At 45.3% G+C, this 17,438-nt stretch overlaps 1 protein-coding gene across 1 annotated transcript in view; it reads left to right on the top strand.

Moving 5' to 3' along the window:
• The window catches only part of LOC106565585 (prostacyclin synthase), a 30,207-nt gene that overhangs the window by 7,619 nt on the left and 5,150 nt on the right, over positions 1-17,438 (top strand). The window contains exons 5-6 of the mRNA XM_014132869.3: positions 13,777-13,904; positions 15,311-15,492. Coding sequence (XP_013988344.1) covers positions 13,777-13,904; positions 15,311-15,492 — 310 coding nt within the window. The remainder of the gene's footprint in view (positions 1-13,776; positions 13,905-15,310; positions 15,493-17,438) is intronic.

Raw genomic sequence — 17,438 nt, 5'->3', positions numbered from 1 at the left:
ATAAGGTTGCTGTTGTTTAACATCCTAACTTAAAACCTTCAGGTCTTTTATCAAACATGGATACTAACTCATTCTTGTATATTATCATCAATTATAGGGGGAAAGGGGAGTTCCTGGAGAGACAGCGGTTCTGTATCAGTATCAGTATTGCCTTCTTTAGTAGCATTGAACATGATAGTTGCTGAGACTCTAGTTGCCAGGGAAGTACAAAAGGCCTTACATCAAGAAAGAAAAATGATCAAACACTTCAAACAAAAGATTCCAGCTATCACCCACTGAGCTATCTGGGAGCCCCAAGCTCCAAAGAGGCATTTCAGCCAACCAGTAAACACCCACTGATTTCCCAGAATGAGACTTTGTAACTGTGGCAATGTAGTTAGCAAGATCAGTCACATTTGATGACACATGTGGGACAAAAGTGCAGTATTCGTCGCCAATGAGTGCACAAGTACCCCCTTGACCAGCCAATAAGTAGTCAAGTGCCTCCCTGTTTTGCAGGGCCACCTTATGGGGTGCTTTTACTTCCTCATTGAGAACAACAAAGGTGTATCAAGTAGCATTTTCTATTTTCTCAACTTTAATAGCCAAATCTCGAATTTGATCTGAGGCACATGCAACTCCATATTGGAGTGAATCAGGAGAAGAAGGTCTGCACCTGAGTGACATCTGCAAGGGATTACTTATTAAAATGAGTGGTCGGCTGATGATAGTCTCTGAACAGAACCCTCAATTCTGTTTCAGTGTTTCCAAGGACTCTCATGGCCGGCACCACAAACCCAACTGTACATGTCCCTCACCAATTAGGTGGTAAACTATAATCAGCAAATCTGCCACATTACCATTTGGGGCTCCTTTCAGTGTGATAGACTTATTTCAAACAACAATTGTATAACTCACATTTCCTGGTGCTCCTGTAACAGAATCATGTTCTACAAGAGAGCAGTTATTGCTACCATTCACCAACATAGTACAGTTACAAACATTTTCACCCAAATGGTTACTCCCAATTCCTCTAATACATCAGGGCGCTACCAGGGATCCTACTATAGGGATGGGTGGGTCACTGTAATTGTTTGGTCTAGGATATACAAGGCTGACAGTAACATTGTATATCGCAAAATAAGTCATGGGGTTGGGATTCATTGGGGGGGAATTGGCCAATGACAATTTTCAGGACAGTTGAATAGTTAAGTTTACCCCTGCAAGGAAACCCCTACATATCGGAGACCCTTACCTACTCCCACAGGACCCAACCCACATACCCAACTATAAGTTTTATATGAGGTGACATTTGCCACCATTCCAGCTCGAGAAAGGAACAGATTCCCTCCCTCCCTCATCTTGACCTTTTACTTCAGTTTTCCTTTGGCTGACTTTCCTTCTGGACCACTACTCTGGGTCTACACAGCCTAAGGGATGGGACTCCTGCCATCCTCCTCAGGGGCAGGAACTTGTCTGCAGTGCGAGACATGAATCCAGTTGTCCCTCTCAGCTACCTTTTTTACCGGGTGGTCAGCAAAACCTGATATGGTCCTCCAACAAGGATCCTTCCAGCTCTTTCTTCTGTAGTCTTTTAACACCATGAAGTCTTCAGGGCACTGATAATGCTCAGTTCCTCCTGATAGGTTGGGCAGAGAATCCTTCACCTGTGGGAAGAGTCTTAAGAACATTGTTAAGTGAGACTCAGTATGCTCCCAAGTCTTCTTCCATTCCCTGCAACAGCAACCTCTTTTGATGAAATGGCGTGTTAGTCATTCTCATGGGTCGCCCTGTCAGCACCTCATGGGGAGAGAGACCGGTCACTGTGTGGGATCTGCCTCTCATGCTCATCGGTGCCAATGGAAGCACCTTCACCCATGTCAGGCTTGTTTCATCAATCGTTTAACCTCTCTAGGGTATGTGGGACGAAATCGTCCCACCTAGTCAACAGCCAGTGGAATCGAGTTGCGCGATATTCAAATACCTTAGAAATGCTATTACTTCAATTTCTCAAACATATGACTATTTTACACCATTTTAAAGACAAGACTCTCGTTAATCTAACCACATTGTCCGATTTCATAAAGGCTTTACAACTAAAGCAAAACATTAGATTATGTCAGGAGAGTACCCAGCCAGAAATCATCACACACCCATTTTTCAAGCTAGCATATAATGTCACAAAAACCAAAACCACAGCTAAATGCAGCACTAACCTTTGATGATCTTCATCAGATGACACTCCTAGGACATTATGTTATACAATACATGCATGTTTTGTTCAATCAAGTTCATATTTATATCAAAAAACAGCTTTTTACATTAGCATGTGACGTTCAGAACTAGCAAACATACCGAAAACTTCCGGTGAATTTACTAAATTACTCACGATAAACGTTCACAAAAAACATAACAATTATTTTAAGAATTATAGATACAGAACTCGTTTATGCAATCGCGGTTTCAGATTTTAAAATAGCTTTTCGGCGAAAGCACATTTTGCAATATTCCGAGTAGATAGCTCGCCATCACGGGCTAGCTAATTTGACACCCACCAAGTTTGGCACTCACCAAACTCAGATTTACTATAAGAAAAATTGGATTACCTTTGCTGTTCTTCGTCAGAATGCACTCCCAGGAATTCTACTTCATCCACAAATGTTGTTTTGGTTCAAAATAATCCATAGTTATGTTCAAATATCCTCTGTTTTGTTCTTGCGTTCAAGACACTATCTGAACGGTGACGCGCGGATGCGTATCGTGACAAAAAAAATTCAAAATATTCCATTACCGTACTTCGAAGCATGTCAAACGCTGTTTAAAATCAATTTTTATGCGATTTTTCTCGTAAAATAGCGATAATATTCCGACCGGGAGACGTCTTTTTCGTTCAAAGACTGAAAATGTAAAATGGCCTCTTCACGTGCACGCGCGCACCCGTCTCATTGTTCTCAGATCGACCACTATCCAAATGCACTACTGTTTTTCAGGCAGGGGCTGCAAAGTCATCATTCAACGTTCTGGCGCCTTCTGAGAGCCTATGGGAGCCTTAGAAAGTGTCACGTTACAGCAGAGATCCTCTGTTTTTGATAAAGAGAGTATAGAAGGCCAAGAAATGGTCAGAGAGGGCACTTCCTGTACAGAATCTTCTCAGGTTTTGGCCTGCCATATGAGATCTGTTATACTCACAGACACCATTCAAGCAGTTTTAGAAACTTTAGGGTGTTTTCTATCCAAATCAAACAATTATATGCATATTCTAGTTTCTGGGCAGTAGTAATAACCAGATTAAATCGGGTACGTTTTTTTATCCGGATGTGAAAATACTGCCCCCTACCCTAGAGAGGTTAAACAATACATTTTTTAGGGTTTGGTTTTCCCGTTCTACCGCATCCCCAGATTGAGAATGATGGGCACAATGGTTTCTCAAATCAATCTGTAAATCCTCTGACAGGGACTGAACAAGCTCATCCACAAAATGTCAACCATTGTCAGAGGAGACTTTTGACGGCAGACCCCACCTTGGTATGTATGATCACCAAACAATACTTGTTCCCCTCACAAGGGGTCAACTCAATGAAGTCCATCATCAAGTGCTCAAAGGGGCCCTCTGGCCAGGGATTGGACGCGTAGGATACTGAAATGCTGCATCCAACATTATTAGTCATACAGAGCACACATTTCTTACAAAAGAAATCTGCAAATACAGTAAATCCTACTGTACTCCAATAATTTATTTACAAGATCCACCATCCCTCCTTTTGACACATGGTCTTGACCATGTGACAATTTAACAAGGTATTGGAAAGTTCAATGGAGGTCTATTAGAATCATCAAGCCATACACCTGAGGTGTCCTTGTGGCAGTGTTTAGCCCACCGCCTTATCTCAGTCGCATCAGCTGCTGCCTGCAAAACAACAACATTATTAGGAGAGAAGGGGTTAATGGGAACAGGAACTGCTGCCATCTGCAGAAAGGGGAAACAGAAGAGGAAGCAGCCAGCTTGGCGGCACAATCAGCTTTAACGTACATGCTCTGGTTAAACCAAATAATTCTGCTCCATGAGCAGACAAGTGAGGGGGGAAGTCTAGCACTTTCCACAGTTTGAACAGCGGTGACAACCGCATAGCCTACTAAAGGTTCACCCTTGTCGTTCCTGAATTCAAAAGAGGAACGTCTTTTTAAGGTCAAGTCTATGGCTACAGTCCATCTCAATGGTCAATGGGTTAAGCACAGTACATATTTTCATGCTTAGAGTAGTATCCCACATGCATATAGCCAACTCCGTGGTACTGTGTCAACACAGCAGACATAAACCCATGATTCTCAGAGACAAAAAGATGGAATGGTTTGGTGTGGTCAGACAAACCCAAAACAGGGGGTCAACAGTAGAGCCTGCTTTAACTTAACCTCTATGGGCTAGGTGGGACGCTAGCGTGCCACCCGTGGTGCACTCCATCAACAGCAGGTGCATTTCAAGAGCGGCAAATTTGAATCCAAATAAATGTCAAAATTCAAATTTTTCAAACATACAACTATTTTACACCCTTTGAAAGATAAACATCTCCTTAATCTAACCACGTTTTACGATTTCAAAAAGGTTTTACGGCGAAAGCATAAATTTAGAGTATGTTAGGACAGTACATTTACAAGAGTTGTGTGTAATGTTTTGTCAAGTCAAAGACAGGGTCACCAAAACCATAAAACCAGCTAAAATGATGCACTAACCTTTTACAATCTCCATCAGATGACACTCCTAGGACATTATGTTAGACAATGCATGCATTTTTAGTTCTATCTAGTTCATATTTATATCCAAAAACAGCGTTTTACTATGGCATTGATGTTGAGGAAATCGTTTCCCTCCAATAACCGGCAGTCAAGTCAGCGTCACAAATTAAATAATTAAAATTAGAAAACATTGGTAAAATATTATATTGTCATTTAAAGAATTATAGATTTACATCTCTTGAACGCAATCAACTTGCCAGATTTAAAAATAACCTTACTGGGAAATCACACTTTGCAATAATCTGAGCACTGCGCCCAGAAAAATACGCGTTGCGATACAGACTAGACGTCATGTTGGGGAGATCTAAAATCGAAAATACTATGTAAATAATCCATTACCTTTGATTCTCTTCATCAGATGTCACTTCCAGGTATCACAGGTCCATAACGAATGTAGTTTTGTTCAAAAAAGCTCATCATTTATGTCCAAAAATCTCCGTCTTGTTAGCACATGATCTAAGCCAGCCGGACTTCTCGTCATGAACGAGGGGAAAAAATATATTTACGTTCGTTCAAACATGTCAAACGTTGTATAGCATAAATCATTAGGGCCTTTTTTAACCAGAACATGAATAATATTCAAGGTGGACGAATGCATACTCTTTTATAACGTATTGGAACGAGGGTACCCAACATGAACTCGCGCGCCAGGTGTCTAATGGGACATCATCGTTCCATGGCTCTTGTTCGGTCAGATCTCCCTCCAGAAGACTCAAAACACTTTGTAAAGGCTGGTGACATCTAGTGGAAGCAATAGGAAGTGCCAAAATATTCCTCAGCCCCTGTGTTTTTCAATGGGATAGGTTTAAAGGTAATACAACACATCAGGTATCCACTTCCTGTCAGAAAATGTCTCAGGGTTTTGCCTGCCAAATGAGTTCTGTTATACTCACAGACACCATTCAAACAGTTTTAGAAACTTTAGAGTGTTTTCTATCCATATATAATAAGTATATGCATATTCTAGTTACTGGGTAGGATTAGTAACCAGATTAAATCGGGTACATTTTTTTAATCCAGACGTGCAAATGCTGCCCCCTAGCCCTAACAGGTTAATCAAGGCTAATTCAGTCTCAGGGGTCCATTCCACCACTTCAGACATTTACATCTTTCTGCCATGAATGTCTTGGCATGTGACAAAGTTTGATTCGAAATACAGACCTGAAGAGGCTGTACTGTCTCCGCATAGTCTTTCAACCATGGGCGGCAGTATCCAGCCACTCCCAACAGCGACATCATGTGCTGCTTAGTAACAGGTTTAGGCAGGGACTTCAGGCTTGAGGCAATATCTTTAAAGAGGGCATGACCATCAAAAATAATGTCATGACCCAAATATTTAACAGAACTTCTACATAACTGCATCTTGGAGGGGAAAATGTTGACCATTTTCAGCTAAGAAAATCAACGCTGCCTTAGTATCTTCGTGACAGATTTCCTGTCATGAACAGACCAACAGGTCATCAACGTATTCAACCACAGTACTACATACAGAGGGAATACAACCTTCCAGGTTCCTCGCCATTTCCTGGGCAGAAACGGCTACAATGTAGCCTTGTGGCATCACTGTCCAAGTAATTGTTTCCCCAAGAAACGTAAAAGAGAACCAATACTGTGACCTAAGGTCAACAGGGATGCTGACAAATGCATTAGCCAAAACTATAACCGAAAAACAATAGCTCCCTGGGGGAAATAATAGTAACTGTGTTCAGCACCAATGTAACGGCCGTCGAAGGGAGTAGACCAAGGTGCAGCGTGTTGAGTGCTTATCAAATAATTTTAATAGAACACTTTAAACAAAACAAGAAAACGAACGACAGCCAAACAGTTCTGTCAGGAACATCAACTAAACAGAAAGTAACCACCCACAAAACCCAAAGGAAAACAGGCTGCCTAAGTATGGCTCCCAATCAGAGACAACGATATATAGCTGTCCCTGATTGAGAACCATACCCAGCCAAAACAAAAAAATACAAAACATAGAAGAAAGGACATAGAATGCTAGTCCACACCCTGGCCTAACCCAAAATAGAGAATAAAACCCTCTCTATGGCCAGGGCGTGACAGTACCCCCCCCCCCCCCCCCCAAAGGTGCGGACTCCGGTCGCAAAACCTGACTCTAAAGGGGAGGGTCCGGGTGGGCCTTCCTTACGGCGACGGCTCTGGTGGCTCTGGACTGGCGGGTGACTCTGGCGGCTAAGGACTGGCGGGCGACTCTGGCGGCTCCGGACTGGCGGGCGACTCTGGCGGCTCCGGACAGGCGGGCGACTCTGGCGGCTCCGGACTGGCGGGCGACTCTGGCGGCTCCGGACTGGCGGGCAACTCTGGCGGCTCCGGACTGGCGGGCGACTCTGGCGGCTCCAGACAGGCGGGCGACTCTGGCGGCTCCGGACAGGCAGGCGACTCTGGCGGCTCCGGACAGGGAATGCACACTGGAGGCATGATGCGTGGGACTGGCTTTGGAGGTGCCAGACTGGTAACACGCACCTCAGGGCTAGTGCGAGGAGCAGGAACAGGACGTACTGGACTGGGCAGGCGCACTGGAGGCCTGATGCGTAGGACTGGCTTTGGAGGCGCCAGACTAGTAACACGCACCACAGGGCTAGTGCGAGGAGCAGGAACAGGACGTACTGGGCTGGACAGGCGTACTGGAGGCCTGATGCGTGGGACTGGCTTTGGAGGTGCCAGACTGGTAATACGCACCTCAGGGCTAGTGCGAGGAGCAGGAACAGGACGTACTGGGCTATGGAGGCGTACCGGAGATCTGGAGCTCAGGGCTGGCACACACCGTCCTGGCTGGACCTACTATAGCCCGGCACGGGCGGAGCGCTGGCACAGGGCGAACTGGGCTGTGCTGGGGAATGATGGCTGCCGTGCGTAGAGCAGGCGCAGGGTAGGCTGGACCTAGGAGACGCACTGGTGGCCAGATGTGCTGCGCCGGCGCACTTCTCCCTGGCTGAGTGCCAACTCCAGCACGGCAATGCTGAGGAGCCCGTATCGACTGCACCGGCCTATAGCTGCGCACTGGTGACACAGTGCGTAACTCAGCATAACAGGGTGCCTGCTTGATCCGTCGCTCCCCATAATAAGCACAGGGAGTTGGCTCAGGTCTCCAACCTGGCTTACCCCAACTTCCCGTGTGCCCCCCCAAATGTTTTTTGGGGGGCTGCCTCTCAGGCTCCTGTAGCTGACTTGCCTGTTCCTCCCAGTATCGCCGTTCCGCCTTCTCTGCCTCGATCTCCCACTGCGGGCGGCGATACTCCCCAGGCGTTGTCCAGGGTCCCTTTCCATCCAAAATCATCTCCCAAGTCCAGGAGTCCATAACCCTCTGTTCCTCCATACCACGCTGCTTGGTCTTCTTGTGGTGGGTGGTTCTGTAAGGTGCGTCGTAAAACCTAGACCAAGGTGCAGCTTGTTGAGTGCTCATCATATAATTTTAATAGAACACTTTAAACAAAACAAGAAAATGAACGACAGCCAAACAGTTCTGTCAGGAACATCAACTAAACAGAAAGTAACCATCCACAAAACCCAAAGGAAAACAGGCTGCCTAAGTATGGCTCCCAATCAGAGACAACGATATACAGCTGTCCCTGATTGAGAACCATACCCGGCCAAAACAAAGAAATACAAAACATAGAAGAAAGGACATAGAATGCCCACCCTAGTCACACCCTGGCCTAACCAAAATAGAGAATAAAACCCTCTCTATGGCCAGGGCGTGACAACCAAGGGTGCTCTTGCGTGAACAGCATCATTAACTGTTCTAAGATCTTGCACAAAATGATATTCACCCAATGGCTTCCTAACAGGTCAAATAGGGGTGTTACACAGATAATGTGGGCATGGGATCAAAGACCCATTTTCAACCAGGGTCTCATGGATGGGAATAATACCCATTGCTGCTTCTTTGCTGAGAGGGTACAGATTTTTATATGGTCTGTGATTATTCTTCGGAACAACTTTCACTGGGGTGGCACCTCTCATCTTCCCAATATCAGTCTTGGAGACAGCCCAGAGCTGTTCTGGCACTTCATCCAGCCATAGTATGTGGGAGTTATCTTGAGACACAACCATCATATTCTCAGTAGGAATAGGTTATTTCTTTGGTATCGTTCGTGTGGTAGCCCAGAAAGGAGAAAAAGGTTGCTATTGATGGTGACCACTTCCCATCACCTTCCCAGGCCACCCAATCAATGGCTGTCATCACACTCTTCATCCAAGGGTCAACATCTCTACATTTTCAATTATTCATAAAAAAAATACTACAGTGTGGGACAGCACCTGTTACTTCATACAGTGCTCTCTGTACATCAGACAGCAAAACTCCGGCAGCTGTAAATTCCTCACCGTAGTATATTCCATCAATTGTCACTTCCATTCTGCTTTTCTGCTTTGTCCATCTTTGTTGATATTCAGAGTCTTCTTCACATGAGGGGACCGCTGCTGTGCAGTGAAAATGTTCTGGGACCTCCCATGCACAGTGGTGTGGAGAGGTAAGTGATCTCTCGTAGTTCACCTTCCACCTCAGGATCGTTCAAATGCCAGGCATAATAACACTGGGACGTGCACGGGTATATCTCATTTGTAGGGGAACGGAGGGACAAGCCTTCAGCAGTGCATGCAGCAGTCAGATTTATCTTGCACATCACATCTCTTCCCAGGAGGTTGACAGGGCAGTCGGAGGAGTACAGATTTTTCATTTAGAGGGGCAGATGGCAGCCCCGGTGTCTACTAGGAATTGAATTTTCTGGCCAAGTATTTCAATTTCTATCAGGGGATTTTCAGCAAGGTGGTAAGTTTCAACATCTAGCATGTGGTTCTTCATCATCAGAGTCTTCTTCTGTTTCCACCTCATCCTTTGTTCTTTTCCCACCAAAGGGATTTCCAACCCTTACATCTTCTGGTAGTCCTGGCCATTCCCATTCACCCTGGTCATCTCCATCATCAGGACAGTCCCATTGAGATAATGGTGCCAGAGGGGATGGCTGCCGTTTTACGGGCTCATAACCAAATGTGCTATTATTTTTTTGTAACTTATTTTGTACATAATGTTGCTGCTACAGTCTCTTATGACCGAAAAGAGCTTCTGGACATCAGAACAGCAATTACTCACCTCAAACTGGACAAATATTTTTTTCTTTAATGAGTCTGATGCGAAGGATATACTGCTTCCCTGAGACCAGGCCCAAATCCCTGTCATTTACATGAAGAAAAGACTGAGATACAGGGGGCGGAGATCGGGGTGCCTTGTGAGAATTTGTCTGGGAGTGGGTTAACCTGTCTGGGCTAGGGGGCAGTATTTTCACAGCCGGATAAAAAACGTACCCGATTTAAACTGGTTACTACTCTTGCCCAGAAACGAGAATATGCATATAATTAATAGATTTGGATAGAAAACACTATAAAGTTTCTAAAACTGTTTGAATGGTGTCTGTGAGTATAACAGAACTTAAAACGGCAGGCAAAAACCTGAGAAGATTCCATGCAAAAAATGTCAATATATTCCATTACCGTACTTAGAAGCATGTCAAACGCTGTTTAAAATCAATTTTTATGCTATTTTATGCTATAAGTCTTTTGAACGCGCATCTCAGTCTCACTGTCCCCAGGCTGACCACTTACAAACTCTGCTGCTGTACTTTGCCCAGAGACAGCAGACACCCCATTCCACTTTCTGGCGGCTTTAGAGAGCCAATGGAAGCCTTAGAAAGTGTCACGTTACAGCACAGATGCTGTAATTTCGATAGAGATGCAACAGAAGGACAACAAATTGTCAGACAGGGCACTTCCTGTATGGAATCTTCTCAGGTGTTGGCCTGCCATATGAGTTCTGTTATACTCACAGACACCATTCAAACAGTTTTAGAAACTTTAGAGTGTTTTCTATCCAAATCTACTAATGTAGATGCATATTCTCGTTTCTGGGCAAGAGTAGTAACCAGTTTAAATCGGGTACGTTTTTTATCCGGCCGTGAAAATACTGCCCCCTAGCCCCAACAGGTTAAGAGGGCACGACAACACATTTTCCCCCTCAGGAGAGGCATTGGTCCTCAGATCCTCAAAAAGTCCTACAACTGTATCATTGAGAACATCCAGACCGGTTGCATTACCGCATGGTATCGCAATTGCTCGGCATCTGAACGTAAGGCGCTACAGAGGGTAGTGCGTACGGCCCAGTACATCGCCAGTGCCAAACTTCCTGCCATGCAGGACCTTTATCCTAGGTGGTGTCAGAGGAAGGCCCAAACAATTGTCAGACTCCAGTCACCCAAGTCAGACTGTTCTCTCTGCTACTGCAAGGTAAGCGGTACCACCGGAGACTCCTCAACAGCTTCTACCCATAATAAATATAAATACCCCCAAGCCATAACACTGCTGAACAAATAATGAAATGGCCTCCCGGACTATTTACATTGACCCCCCCCTGCACCCTTTGTTATTACACTGCTGCTATTCGCTGTTTATTATCTACGCATAGTCACTTTACCCCTACCTGTATGTACAAATTACCTTGACTAACCTGTACCCCTGCACATTGACTCAGTACCGGTACCCCCTGTATATAGCCTTGTTATTGTTATTTTGTGTTCCTTTTATTTAGTTAATATTTTCTTAACTCTATTTCTTGAACTGCATTGTTGGTTTAGGGCTTGTAAATAAGCATTTCACGGTTGTATAAAATTGTATTTTATTTGCTAAATGTCCTGGCTTGCCACAGTTGTAGCAGCTCCAGTCTCTTCCTCCAGAGGCGCCTTGCACTCCTCGCCCTCTTCCCATTCCTGTCACGGTTGTTGTACAATGAAGGAGCGGACCAAAGCGCATGCGTGTGTATCGTTCCACATTTTCTTTATTAAACTGTGAAACTATGCAATACATACAAATAAACTGAATGGACAAAACAACAAACCGTGACGAAGCGTTACAACATACACTTACTCAAAATCAAAAACACCTACTTAAGTATGATCTCCAATTAGAGACAACAATGACCAGCTGCCTCTAATTGGACATCATCCCAAACAAAGCCCAACATAGAAATACAAAACTAGAACATAACAACATAGAAAATCTAACCTAGAAAAACCCCCCTGTCACACCCTGACCTACTCTACCATAGAAAATAACAGCTTTCTATGGTCAGGACGTGACAATTCCTCTCTCAGCATCGTCCTTGACCTCCACCTCCACTGTATCCTCTTCCTCCAGTGAAAAACATAAACTGTGCAGCGTGTAGTTTAGCTCCAGTCTTGGAGTTCTTTCACTTAATCTGTCTTTCTGCATGGGTGATTTAAGGTTTGACATCAGCTAGGGTCTTTGTCTCCCACCAAATGCATGTAGGGGTCACATCTGTCTTCAGGTCTTGTTGCAGGCTAGTAACCACGGCATGGCACAGCAGGCTGCCTTATCATTTTTGGTCAGGGGTCAGATCAGAGTGCTGGAGGAAGATATTCTCCATTCGTTCCTGATATTCCTCAAAGCTCTCATCGGCCTTCATCATGGTGGAATGTATTTCTGCCAGTCTGTGTGCTTTTGGTAATGTTGTCTTTACATTATCAAACACAGCAATGTGTTGGTCAGCACGGTTGGCTCTGGATGCATCACTGTTCCATCCTACATTACACTGGTTCCACTTGAACTTCAAACACCGACAGGGCATTTCCTCAATTTCACAGGTGGGGGGGTTATACACGGCAATGATTGTTCTCACCTCTTCTTCAAACTTCACAGAATCTTTCACAGGGTCAGTCCATGCTGTCCAATCTTCTGTCTGACACAGTAGCCCCTTACCAAATTTCTTTGCCATCACTTTACTGGGTCCCTTTGGTGCCCAATCTGGGTCTTTTATATACACGTTTACTGTTCCATTTCCCCATTATTACTTTTAATTATACCTTATCAGTTTACTTTACTCTAACAATTTACTCATACCTCAATCATTCTGCGAACTAATTTCCCTTTTTCAGTAAATTAGTCAATCATACAAAAATCATTCCACTCAATCACTTACTATTCTCTAAATCCTAAAATGGAGTTCCAAGAACTTCCATGTAGATCCCAGAACTAAGTAAGTACTAAATAAGCTGATAATGACCTTGCGTACACAGTTTCTGGGCATTGGGCCAAAGTAACAATGTGTTCCCTTCTTTCTGTTCTTCTATCAGTCCCTTCCCTGAGAGCAGTCACAGAACATTCTAACACAATATCAGACCTCCAGACGCATTTGCAGAGACACCGAGGACACAAAAAATGTCCAACACTATTCTTCTCTCTCTCTCTCTCTCTCTCCACTCTCTCTCTCACTCATTCATTCACCCACGCGTCCCCCTGGGCCTACGTCAAACACCTGGGATAAACAGTTTACGCACAAGCCCGTTCCACGAGCCACTTTGTTTGTAAATACACCAAGAAGAATGTTGAGTGGCACGTAAGAGGCATCTAATGAAAGAGCAGTGCCACCAATGCTTATTTGAGCCTCCCTCTCACACAAACACTATGCTTCTAGGCTGCCCTTCCTGTAGCACTCCACGCCTACACACTGTAGAAGGCTTTTTATTTATAGCGATACCAGAGATGTTTGAGTTGGTCATTTAAACACTCAGCGTCCTAATGCGAAGCAGATAATGTAGCCATTACTACTTTTCGCGTGAGAAGTTTATACTAGTAATGGCCCACACTGTAAACACTAATCAAGTGGGTGAGCAGTGGAACACAGGAAGTGTACCTGTTGACCATAAGTGGGAGGACATCGATAGGAAATGAATCTTAACCATCACTTAAGGCAACGTCAATCAATGTAATGACTACTCTTTGACATGGTTTCCTATGCGTAATTGCTACCTAAACTAGCAAGCTCTGTTTGTTTGGCATACCACCTAGTCTTGTATATCTGAGACCTCAGGTAACATGCCGGAACATTGTTACATTGTGGGAGGCAACCTGTCTGACTAGGGAGACTACATACTACCCTACACCCACAAACTCACCTACCCACTCTCTCTCCCTCAGGGCAGGGTACCTCACACATTTCGAAGGGGAGCAGAAAAGTAACAGAACAGACTCCATTGACGTTTACGCGGAGTACCGGAAGTTTGACAACCTCCTGACCAAAATGGCCAGGACCACGCTAAAACCAGGTGACTAAATGAAACATGGTCTCTGAAAGAAACATTATGAACCACAAGGTTTTAAATCTGTGTAAAAGTACAATGGCAGCTGGATGTGGGAGTTGATAAAAATAAAGAGTAATTGTGTCCGATCTTAGGGCTCAATTAATTTTGAATGTGGTATTATAGATTGAATGTTTTACCCTAATTTTGAATGTATTATAAAGATTGAATAGAGGGAGAATTCAATCTGTATTATTATCACTTTATATGACTCAGCTTTTTGTGATATGTCATTTGTCCATGGACTCACTGTGGTGACCTCATCAGTGAAAGGACTTTAGGTTTGTTTCTCGGTTGCCATGGTGCGATCACTGCAGTGAATTATCTTATCTGAGCGGGTCATATGTTTGAATCCTATTTCCGATTCACACTGGCATTTTACTCATGGTCGCTAAGTCGTCTCCTCTCACTCTCACACCTGTTTCTTACAGGCTCTATCTGATGTCACCTGACACACCTATGTCTTCTCTCACCATCTCACTGTCACCTGTCCCTTTCATCCCCTTATCTCTGATTTTACTCTTCTCTTACAATACATACTGTATATGTTTTTACCTCCAGACTTACTACCACATATCTCCTGTTTCTGATAGTATCTGCCCCACACGTGTCACTATTGTCACCTCTTTCCATTCATATGGCATGTGGATATCATTGATGTTTCATGTCATGACCTCTGAGGAAGCACAGTTCCCGCTCAGCCCAGTCAAAACTGTTCGCTGCTCTGGCACCCCAATGGTGGAACAAGCTCCCTCACGACGCCAGGACAGCGGAGTCAATCACCACCTTCCGGAGACACCTGAAACCCCACCTCTTTAAGGAATACCTAGGATAGGATAAAGTAATCCTTCTAACCCCCCCCCCCCCTTAAGAGATTTAGATGCACTATTGTAAAGTGGTTGTTCCACTGGATATCATAAGGTGAATGCACCATTTTGTAAGTCGCTCTGGATAAGAGCGTCTGCTAAATGACTTAAATGTAAATGTAAAATGTCACATCGATGACTCACTCATTGCTTCATCTTTATGTCATGCTCATTTACATTAGTAAAATACAGTGCATTCGGAAAGTATTCAGACCCCTTGACTTTTTCCCCCAAAAATGTTTACGTTAGCCTTATTCTAAAATTGATTAAATAGTTTTTTTCCCCCTCATCAATTTACACACACTACCCCATAATGACAAAGAAAAACTGTTTTATTTTTATTTTAGCAAATGTATTAAAGATAAATACTGAAATATCACATTTTTTCACCGCACTAATCACATTAACTCTGTTTAACCTGTGTGTGTGTTGTTTATTTGTGTTTACTCTTGACTCACCTGTCTGTGCCTGTGTTTGTTTTTGTGTGGGTGTCTGTCTGTCTGTCAGAGGAGAAGAGGACTGCCCAGAGTGTGCGGGTGCGTCTGTGGGAACTGTTGGCCCCGGCAGGGCTGGGTGAGGGCTCGGGGTCCAGCACCTGGCTGAAATGCTACAGGCACCTCCTACAGGAGGAGGGAGCTGACGAGGAGACACAGAGGAGAGCCCTGCTGCTGCAGCTCTGGGCCACACAGGTGAGTCACTGTCACGAATTAAGTCGTGGTGTTGCAGGGAAGACCAAAATGCAGCGGGTATATGGATACTCATTCTTTTAATTCACAAAAAGAGTAAGGCATCCACAGAAAAAACAAAACAATAAATGATACTCACAACTAACAACAGTGTGGCAGGCTCAACAAGCAGTGCTCACAAACAATCTCCCACCAAAAGACAAACACAAACACACCCTACTATATGGGACTCTCAATCAAAGGCAAATAGACAACACCTGCCTTCAATTGAGAGTCCCAACCCCAATTAACCAAACATAGACATACAACCAGCTAGATCAACATAGAAATACATAAACAAGGAACAGTGCCCAAAAACCCCGGAATACATAAATCAAATCCCCTACAACAAACACACCACCCCGAACCACATAAACCAAATACCCTCTGCCACGTCCTGACCAAACTACAATGACAATTAACCCTTATACTGGCCAGGACGTGACAGTACCCCCCCCCCCTAAAGGTGCTAACCCCGGAAGCACCTCAAGAAAAACAAAAACCCCAAACAACAAAAAATCACCCTAAACTAAAGGGAGGGAAGGGAGGGTGGCTGCCGTCAATGACGGCACTGTGCTACACCCCCCCCTCCCCAACCCATCTATATCTGGAGGTGGCTCTGGTTCTGGCAGTTCCGGGTAGACAGACGGGCCACTCGGGCAGACCCGGAGGACAGTCGGGCCACTCTGGCAGACCCGGAGGACAGTCGGGCCACTCTGGCAGACCCGGAGGACAGTCGGGCCACTCTGGCAGTTCCGGGCAGTCGGGCCACTCTGGCATCTCCTGATTAGCGGGTGGCTCTGGCGACTCCTGACTGGTGGGCGGCTCTGGCGACTTACGACTGGCGGGCGGCTCTGGCGACTTACGACTGGCGGGCGGCTCTGGCGACTTACGACTGGCGGGCGGCTCTGGCGACTTACGACTGGCGGGCGGCTCTGGCGACTTACGACTGGCGGGCGGCTCTGGCGACTTACGACTGGCGGGCGGCTCTGGCGACTTACGACTGGCGGGCGGCTCTGGCGACTCCTGACTGGCGGGCGGCTCTGGCGACTCCTGACTGGCGGGCGGCTCTGGCGACTCCTGACTGGCGGGCGGCTCTGGCGACTCCTGACTGGCGGGCGGCTCTGGCGACTTACGACTGGCGGGCAGCTCTGGCGACTCTTGACTGGCGGGCAGCTCTGGTGACTCTTGACTGGCGGGCAGCTCTGGTGACTGTTGACTGGCGAGGCTGGGCTGACGCACTAGACTCCTGATGCGTGGGGCTGGTACTGGACGTGCCAGCCTGGAGACACGCACCTTCGGGCTAGTGCGGGGAGCTGGCCTGGGGCTCCATTCTTACCCCGCAAAACTGCCCTTGTGCCCCCCCCAAAAAAAATCTTGGGGCTGCCTCTCGAGTTTCCTAAACTCCTCCATAGCCCTGGAAACGCTCAACCTTATTTCTGTCCATGTCCATCCTTCCTCCTCGTCCATATACTGAGCGTGCCGCTCCTCTCTCCGCTGCTTGGTCTTGGTTTGGTGGGAGATTCTGTCACGAAATTAAGTCGTGGTGTTGCAGGGAAGACCAAAATGCAGCGGGTATATGGATACTCATTCTTTTAATTCACAAAAAAGAGTAAGGCATCCACAGAAAAAACGAAACAATAAATGATACTAACAACAGTGTGGCAGGCTCAACAAGCAGTGCTCACAAACAATCTCCCACCAAAAGACAAACACAAACACACCCTACTATATGGGACTCTCAATCAAAGCCAAATAGACAACACCTGCCTTCAATTGAGAGTCCCAACCCCAATTAACCAAACATAGACATACAACCAGCTAGATCAGAATAGAAATACATAAACAAGGAACAGTGCCCAAAAACCCCGGAATACATAAATCAAATCCCCTACAACAAACACACCACC

This window comes from Salmo salar, chromosome 12, assembly GCF_965601325.2.
Source record: "Salmo salar chromosome 12, fSalSal1, whole genome shotgun sequence".
Taxonomy (NCBI): Eukaryota; Metazoa; Chordata; class Actinopteri; order Salmoniformes; family Salmonidae; genus Salmo; species Salmo salar.
The sequence above is the reverse complement of the archived record's forward strand: the minus strand, read 5'-3'. Positions and strand labels throughout refer to the sequence as shown.